The following is a 9,557-nucleotide window of genomic DNA, read 5'->3' on the forward strand; positions in this document are numbered from 1 at the left end:
AATGAAACTATATTCACAAGACGAGTTTTGGTTCATATTGATAGATGGCAAAACTATTATTGACTAGTGATTTGGTTATTGTTCATATTTCGAGTGGGTTAAAATGCGAATTTCAGTTTTATTGTAAAGATCTAACCAGCTTAACTTGTGCCATTGGCTATTTTCATATTTGCCTTAACCTGTGTTGCTAATTTTTGAGTTGCTTATTTAGAGTACAACCGGGCTAAAAGAATAGGAAAAAATGCCTGGAAATAGATTTTTTCAATATAATTTTTTTAAATGCAAAATGGCATGAAAAATATAGTGCAAACCATGATAAAAGATTATGACGATTGAATGGTTGAATTTTTGAATACTAAGGTACTATTGATAAAGTTTCGTTCAAATTTTTAAGAATGGAAATTAGACAGTTAGACTAGGCTTACAGGCACTATTTGACCATTTGAATGAAGGTGTACTTTTCAGCAACAAACAAATTTCGATCAAAAATCGTCTAGCTATGGGCTCAAATGGACAAAGGTGTACTAATCTGATTTTCACTCTCGCCAAAAAATTTTATATTTAAAACTTCATAGCAGAGTCTAGTAGAATCGAAGAATTTTTAAAAAAATGTAATTTAACACTGGTTGATTGAAAGGTTCGGGTCAGTCGAAATTATGTTCAGTAGGCAAAAGGACTTGGATATAGAATCCAGAGACAGATTATTCCAAAATAAAAGATCGCTATAGTTATTCGATAACGATTCAAATTTTGAATTTTGAAATTTTAAATGATTCCGAATTAAATTTTCAAGACTATTAGAGTTTAAATAATTTTATTAAAGTTTATAATTTTCATAGTTTAGAAATCAATAGAGATTGATTTCATTATTGGAAAGAATGACTATTATAATGTTATGACTGGATGAATGTCGATGTAGACCCCATATGCAGAGACAGATCAGGTGGCTTTAATCACATAGAATCGGTGGATCCACATGGTGTCGATGTTGGGACATCCATACCTAGCATGTCTGCTGGATTCATGGTAGCAAGATTTTTGACCAATCTTCTAGAGAAACACAATTGCACATGGCAATGAAAGCGATGAGAAACACGAGTTTAACTGTTTCAGTAAATTGAATTTTGTTGATTTGCTTTACTTTGAATAAAAATTTGAATGTTTTTGCAAACCAGATTAAATCTATCAAATTGAAACTGTAACTGATATCAGCTCGATGAAACTGATGGTCTTTTACACTATCAGCCAATGAAAATTTGATTCAGCTTCGAATTTAATTCTGTTTGAGTAAATGTGGCTTCTGAGCAAAAGTTTGATACTTGCTTCGTTTCTAATTATTTTTAAAAGTCTGACAGAACAAACAGAATCTGAAGCAAAAGTCAAGCAGCTCTGTTTGGTAAAAATTTGTGCTTGAAGTGACCTTTAAATTAAAATAGAAATCGAAAGATAAATATCGTTCCTTCAAAATATATACAAATAAAGTGACAAAATTGGAAGAAAACATTTGCTCGAACAGAATTAATTCAAAGCTGAATCAATTTTCTAAATTAGTCTAACCTGAAGTAACTTTGCCAGCAATTGAACAAACCGAAAATTTAATCATTCAATCGTCTACTTCTTCTGAGTAAGAATCAGGACGGGACGTTTTTCGAGCTCCTGAATCATTTTTTTAACATTTTCAACTTTAGATCGGAATCATTTCAATTTTAAGATGAGTATTTTCCAGTCTGGCAAACAAAGATGCAAATTCGAAATAAAGCATGTTATGAAACATTTCGTCTACTTCAATGTCAAAAAATAGAGTATGAGATTAAACAAGAGATCTTAACGGACGAGATATTGAAAAGTTACAGTGTTCTTGTGATTCAAGCGTCAAAATTTCCTGGTACTATTTACAGTTATAAGCCGAATCAAATATTCTCCGAGTCTAGCGACCGAGCCTGGTTCAGAATAGAGGATTCATTTGTTAATTAGTTAATGTGTTTAAGATTATTTAATGCCTAAATAGCGAAATTTTAATCTACCTTTCCTATCACATGTTCGAACGGTTGATCATATGATATGATTCATATAAGATGATCCTGAAGGGAAATTAACAGTACGAAATTTTCACTAATAAGACTAATAATACTTTCGGTATTCATCAATGTGCTCGATGTAATCACATTCATTGGACATCTAGCTATCTAAGCACTGAAGAGTCAGTGCATCATTACTCATTGGATTCATCTGTCACATCATTTGGCAGATGAATGCTTGCTGTATGTGGAAATGTCAATCAAATCGATACAAAAATTTAACGTCCTGGAAGTAAACGAAAATTTATATAAAAAGAGTTGCTTTTCATTCGAAATAACCATTCATTGAATTAATCAAGTTCAAAATATTTCATTCTCCTAATCAGAAACCAGAACCGAATTCTCATTGTTAACCAATCAAAATGCGTGCCACCATTTTCTTGACTATATGCTTCATCGGAGGTATCATATATATTTGAAATGTCTGAGATTGAATATCGAATCATTTCTAACCCTTTTAAATCTATTCTTTACAGTTGTCTTTGCTGAATCATTGAGCAAGCGAAGCTCCATCGACGATTCCCAGACCAAGCAGGACGCTGAAAAATCTCTTGGTGAGATATCTTCCTTCTTTGAACAATTCAAACGTAAGTTGGCCTCTGAGAAGGAAAAATTACTATATTTTGTGCAAACATGATCAATTAATTCAATATTTAAAAATAGCTAAATCAAGTGAATCAACAGATGTCTTCACTGTTGCTGTCCAAAATGCTAAAGAAGCTATTTGGAAGCTCTTGCCATTCTTTCAACAAAAACGTAAGTTAGCATTTATTAATAAAATATTGAGAGTATAATGTGTTCAAACATGATCAATTAATACAATTGTTAACCCTCTTATAAGCAGCTCAATCTTATCAATCATCAGAGGCTTTCACTGCTGCAAGACACAACTGTGAAAATACGGTTTGGAATCTCATAAGTCTCTCTGGACAATTTCAACGTAAGTTAGCCACAATCAATGAAAATTTATTGTCTATTGAAACAAGATCAATTAATGATAATTTTGACGCTCTTAATGACCTTAAAACTAGCTCAATCCTATGCATCACCAAATGCCTTTTATGCCGCAAAGTTTAAATTTGACGATGCTACTTGGAAGCTCTTAAGCATCTGTGGACAATTTTAACGTAAGTCAGCCACAACTCACAGAAAACTCGGACAATAATATGTTCAAAAAGATTTTTTAATGTAAATTTTTATTCTTTTATAACTAGCTATGGCTATAGTTTGAAGAAGACCGGACATTTACGAAGACGATGCAATCCAGTTAAATGTGCTATACAATTTGCAGACATAATTGATACAAAATCAATTATCTGAGATAACATAAAGATTCTGTATTCACCGTTTCTCTTATAACATATATTCAAACTTTCTCTAAATGATTAAATAAACAGATCCGTATTATTTTAACTTACAAATTATATATCTCAATCTTTTCTTTCAAAAATAATGAAAGTTTTATCAAGGTGTATTCAAAAATATTTTGTTTTTTGACTGTTGGTTTATGTGTGTTTCGATTTTAAAACGATTCTATTTATTTGGGAAAGGAAAGAGACGTTTAGATAGGCAAATACAAGCAATACTTACTTCTTTACACAAGATTCACTGAAAAAAGGCCTGAAAATATCAAGCATTTACGTCAAAGAGTGCAACAAATCTTATTTTACTCTTTGATTTACGTTCTGATTGATTTGATTGAACTGAAAATTGATCAAATCAACTATCCAACTGCTTACCTTACTCCATCTATTAAGCTTTCAACTTATGTAAGTTGCTCTAACATGTGTTTTGACTGTTACTCTAAATTGACCTTTTTTGATTTTCTTTATTCCTAATTTCAATTCTAATGGCTATTATGATTTATCTTCGATTTGATTCGTGGACACTCAGATTGAGGCTCTTTTTATCAATTGAAAGTGATGCCACCTATCAGGCTCTCATTCAACTCCGCGTGTCAGACGATATACGAGCACCGTTAATGTATTCATCGTCGTGCTCAATTTCCAACTCTATTTCTTTTTTGAAATGTCTCAGATAACTCTTTTTTTGTTGGCCAATCATTCAGTGCTTATACTGAACTTGAAGAGTTTATCAAGTTTTATGAAGCTTCGAAATATGGACAGCTTTATAGACAAACCAGCGATAAATCGAAATGTGATCGGTTGCGGTACGCAAGATTATTACTATGTTGTAAAGCTGATGGTCGAGCCTATGTTTTGGCTGCAAAGGGAAAAAGAAAAATAAGGTACGCTATTTGACCATAAAAGAGCCCTTAAATTAGACTCTTGAGAATCCCAAATAAACTATCTTTCATTACAGATCCTTCAAGACAAATTGTCCATTTCAAGTAATTATAAATGAGGACCAAACGAAGTAACGATTGGTAGTGACCAAAGCTGATTTGAGGCACAGTTGTCAAATAGCTGGTCATCCTGAAGTTTTCAAACATCTACCAAGACAAAGAAGACCGGACAGACTTGGAGTCTTTGTGGTCAGAATGAGGGCTCATACTGGAAATACAATTTTTGTCACACATACAGACAATTTTATCGACACAATTTTTTTCCAAGATAACTACATGAAAAACATGTACCAAAATTATCTCGATATTTTGAACAATGAATATATATTATATATTAATATATAAAATGAATCAAAATCGTATGTGTCTATAGTGCTCATGGTTATTGCTGCAAACGGTGAGCCTGGTGCTGTTGGTTTGGTTCTGATGCGATCTGAATGTATGAAAGCTGCACTATCTAATTTCAAGCAAGCTGTTGGTCAATCTTAAGATACAGAAATTCAATCAATTGAAGCCATTCGAGACTTTCGTAGGACACTTTTCCAATTAGACATGTGGAGATTGAGGAGAACAAACACGGCACCAGTTATTGAAAATAAGATCGCTTCTATTGAGCCATAATAGTATCACGAATGTAAGCATTGCTTTCAAAGCAACACTCTTCTCGATTATTTATAAAAAGTAAGACAAAACGCATAATTAAAAGTTAAGTGGAAAAAATTGGTGGCTGTTGTTGGTTCTGGTAAATCTACTCTATTGTCTGCTTGGAGATTAGTGCAAGAAAAAGGACACTGTAAATGTATCACGATACATAGCAAAGTTGCTTATGTGGCTCTAACATCTTTGATCCAAAATTCCAAAATTCGAGAAAATATCTCGTTTGAGTCACCCTTTATTCAAGAAAAATATGATCATGTTATTAAAGCTTGTGTGCTAACACCAAACTCGAAGATATTAGCAGGAGGTGACTTGACTGTAATTGGTGAAACAAGAAATCAATTTATCTGCTGGACGAAAAAACGTGTTTCTATTGCTCGTGCAGTTTACTTAGATTCAGATATTCACCTTTTGGATCCCCTCTCAGTTGTCGATGCGTGGATGGAGCATTGTAGCAAAAAGCATTTGAGCGAAAGGCAACTAGCCAAAATTAAGAGATCTCTAACTATTACGGTCACACTAAGCGCCAGGTCTAATTGAAAATCAAATCTTTTGATAAAAAAACACAAAATAATAAGTGCATTTCCTGGTTAGTCATTGAAAGTTTTATCAGAAAAATGATCTTGATGAAAAAAACTGTACAAAAAGCGGTCGAAGTTTCCAATGCGAACTCAAATTTCTCGAAAACTATCACACGAAATTTCACTAACATTTCATTTTGTTAAAAGATTCACAGATAGAGCATTGGTTGTTAATTTGAATATAAACTTGCATCATCGAAATTCAAATTATTAAACTACAAGCATGAATTCACAACCAATTCAGCTCGCAAAGGTTTGAACCGATGATCCAACACGCTTGGAAGCAATCTGGATACCCAATAGATATAGAAATCTTTGAGCATCCAGATAAAGTTATTTTTGATGTAGCATTTGAATGCTGTAGCCTAGATAATTGTAACATTTCTGCTTTTATACAATGTTCTCATTGCCAGCAAGTTCTATGTGGTTTACATTTTTTTAACGAATACCTGTAATTATTTGCTTACTATTAGTTAAATGAAGGTTGAATCGTAAGATCGATACAGAAAGTCGCTTGAGTTAGGAAATGTTTAACTTAATATTGACTATAAGGTCAATGGTTAAAGAAGTATAACGTTTAAGATTTTAATTGAATACAAGGTAAATTCAAAGACAAAAGGGAAAGAAGGGCAAAGGAAATAGACCCAATAAAGTCAATCAGAAAGAGATCAACAAAGGTATCCAAATTGGAGAGGTTGAAGGTGACTGATGGTGATGATGATTATGACAATAGTGAAACCTTCAATTACTCAAAATTAACAAATACGTTGTACCTCCAATGGAATCCACAATGTGATGTAGTGAGAGTTGATGTAGGTAAAGTTGATGAAGGTAAAGTTGATGAAGGTAAAGATGATGAAAGTAAAGTTGATGAAGGTAGAGATGGAGATTTGACTAATGATTAGTTAGTCTAATACTTCAATTACAATTAAATTTTATCAATCTTTGTCCAATGGACACCACAATTAATTTTTCAATGTAAACTGAGCCAGTCAAAATACCCAACTAACCCCGAATCCTCTTCAACAAAGGAAAATGACAAAAACCAGGCTAAAGTAAAGGATAGTTTTTTTACAACAAAAGGGTTTCTTAACTCTTAGCCCTTCTTAGGTTATTTCATTGAAAACAAACGAGAAAAATGAAAGAGAAAAAGAAAGTAGAAAGAAAGAGGAGAATAAATTTTCACGTTTCTCTTTCTCATTTTTCAACCTTAAGCTTCTAACTGCACATACCATTTTCATAATTGGGAAAATTTGCAGCTATTAATACTTGTATCCCTACTTTCTTGCTGCCCTCTATCTAAAATAAACATTTTTTCCTGAAAAAAATTAAGTAAACATGTAGTAAGGTTCCATTGTCAGATGAAATTTTAATGTACTTTTCTTTATTTATTCGCTCAAGTGACTTTTGCCCAGTTGCCTTTCGTTCAATTGACCCTTGCGCAAATGCTTTTCGCTGAAATGACCCTAGACCGTTGATGCTCATGTTACTAAACATTTGTTTGAAAAAGTAATTGGAAACAAAGGTTTACGTAAAAATAAGACTCGACTTTTGGTCACTCACAGAATCAGTCTTACCGCAAGCAGATGAAATATTTGTCTTGAGAGATGGAAAAATCTACCGAAGTAGAACTTTTATGGCTAAAAAGGGCGAATTGCTCAACTTGCATCAATATCAATATTCAATATCAGGTTGAACAAGAAGATGAAAATTTTGTTGAAGCTTCAGAGCTTGATAAAAGCTATCATTCACCCGATCCATATCTTCTGTTGACTCAGAGACATCGGCCATTGCTATTGTCAAGCAAAGTCAATATAAAAAATCCTCTCAACTACCATAATACAGCTTTACGCTATATTGGGCACTTTTCAAACCATTTCATCTTGGCCAGTAAATTGGTGCTGTGTATTGCTGTTGTCGAAGGCTCACGGGGGATTCATGAACAAATGTTGTCACGTTTAATTCGAGAACCAATGTCATTCTTTGATTTCACACCTTCAGGATTTTACATCTTCAGGACGAGCTTGTTCATTTGGTGAAATTAATATACGTTTTAATGAGAGTATTTAATTCTATTACTGTAGTTATAATTATAATTAAGGAAGCAACATTTTTGGTAATAATGATCATTATTCTTGCTTTGGTTTATATTTTTATTCAGGTAAATATTGTCACCGAGTCGGGTTCCATGGTAAGATGTTGATGATCGGAATGGGTCTGACGACCGATGTAAATAATTAAATGAAAACAATAGAAAATTTTCTTGGTCGAACATACTTTATTTAGCACTATGGTTTCATAGAATACTGTTGAGTATACAAATAAAGTTAAAAGTAAACTTTCAAACAAACACCAAGCAAAATTTAAAGAATCAAAATTACTCAAACAAACTTGAGGATCCAAAACTAAACTTCTAGATAATGATCAAACTTTATCAATTCTTTTTATATTCCCGTTTTGGGAGAGCAGAGTACGTGACCTTAAGTCACCAGATGGTCGTTTGACCTTCTTTCCTTCTTGATAGTTAACTTTATCAATTTACGATCTGGGAAAGTTGGGTCTGACGGACCCTTAAACCTATTTTTAGGCTTTATTCATATGTAAATCTTTCAATTTCTGTTTAATTCTTAATAATTTACGAGTTAGGTTGCAATTTCTCAGAAACATTCAACTTCTCAGGTAATTCTTTTAGTCATAAAATAAGTTTGATTTAACCGTATTCAAATCTCTTTACTTGGAAAACTTGCTTCTTTAATTCTTTAACTTTACATAAAATAGATCATCGTTTAATCCAAATTTTATTTATTCCAAGAAATCCTGGGTCTGACACACATTTTATTCCTAATTCTTTAGTCTAACAACAATTTTTAGCCATTGAAACCCAGGGTGGACAGGGTGGAAATATGGAGACGACCCCTCAATTTTAAGTTTGAAAAATGAGCCCTGGAGATTGTAATACATTTCTTTTTCTATCCTTTTCTAAAATATTTCTAAATTAACTATCTTCAGCACTAACTTAATATTTGTATTCATGTATTTAATTAGCCTAGCAATAAAATTAGTAATCCAAATTCAGGGTCTGACAATATTTTTGTTATTCGAAACATTCCTTAAATGTTCACATCAAAACAGTAACTTATTTCTTGCTACTTAGAAGATATACAGTACAAGTTCACAACAATTATAAGAAGACTAAATCAGTACTTAATGATGTTAGACAATAACTATGTTGTAGAGCATCATTTAAATGATTTAATCAAGAAATAACCCAGGTGAAATTTGTCAGACCACGCTACAAGTAGAGAAAGAATGAAAACAATAAATCAAAAAGCAAAATCCTTTATTAAAATTCAAAGAAAATCATTGTTTTTGTTGTGCATTTTTCCACATTTCAAAATCCACTGGTTGTAAGCCATCCCCATTCGATAATTCCTTAGGGTGTACGCGTGTCAAATGTTGTGAGAGATTTTGCCAGCGTTTCGCTTCCCGGAATTCCACTATAAAAGGCTCAGTACAAAAGGCACACTTTAAATCAGGATACGAAAAGGCAAATTCCTTCCAAAAACCATAGTTGGGATGTAATTCCATATTTGCCGCAACGGTCAAAAAATTTCCTCCAAGACGTTTAGCTTTTTAATTTTAGTGTGTAATTGATGATAAATAAGAGGTATTCATTAGGGTCTGATTTGATTAAGCAAACCACAATCGTGGTGGAGGAGGAAAGGAAGGGATTCGTTCCCGTCTGTCAGTAATTTTTCGCAACTTTACATGGTCAGACTTTCGGTCAGACCACATACATTTGATCAAAATAATTAGACAAATAATTATTAAGATAGATAATGAGGTTAATCAGGTGTAATAAACAAAAGAATCTTCAATTCGCATGAAATTAATTGTTAATTGTTGACACCGAGTATCAATATCACAAAATAAAGG

General features: G+C 32.7%; 1 protein-coding gene across 1 annotated transcript; it reads left to right on the forward strand.

Annotated features, from left to right (window-relative positions):
- Positions 1-2,368: 2,368 nt before the first annotated feature.
- On the forward strand, positions 2,369-3,499 carry LOC107372064 (uncharacterized). The gene is made up of 6 exons (XM_015940208.3): positions 2,369-2,480; positions 2,555-2,665; positions 2,742-2,834; positions 2,923-3,018; positions 3,110-3,205; positions 3,293-3,499. Exons 1-5 carry the CDS (start codon positions 2,441-2,443, stop codon positions 3,202-3,204), a joined length of 435 nt encoding a protein of 144 aa, XP_015795694.2. The 5' UTR covers positions 2,369-2,440; the 3' UTR covers position 3,205; positions 3,293-3,499.
- Positions 3,500-9,557: the final 6,058 nt, after the last annotated feature.

The sequence above is a fragment of the Tetranychus urticae genome, chromosome 1 (genome assembly GCF_039701765.1).
Source record: "Tetranychus urticae isolate SD_2017Ah chromosome 1, NJAU_TeUrti_SD_1.0, whole genome shotgun sequence".
Lineage (NCBI taxonomy): Eukaryota > Metazoa > Arthropoda > Arachnida > Trombidiformes > Tetranychidae > Tetranychus > Tetranychus urticae.

Excerpts from the sequence above, each read along its gene's own strand:
- LOC107372064 (XM_015940208.3), top strand. The coding sequence starts at position 2,441 with ATGCGTGCCACCATTTTCTTGACTATATGCTTCATCGGAG. Across the intron at positions 2,481-2,554 it reads GACTATATGCTTCATCGGAG|TTGTCTTTGCTGAATCATTG; the intron begins GTATCATATATA and ends TATTCTTTACAG. Across the intron at positions 2,835-2,922 it reads GCCATTCTTTCAACAAAAAC|CTCAATCTTATCAATCATCA; the intron begins GTAAGTTAGCAT and ends TCTTATAAGCAG.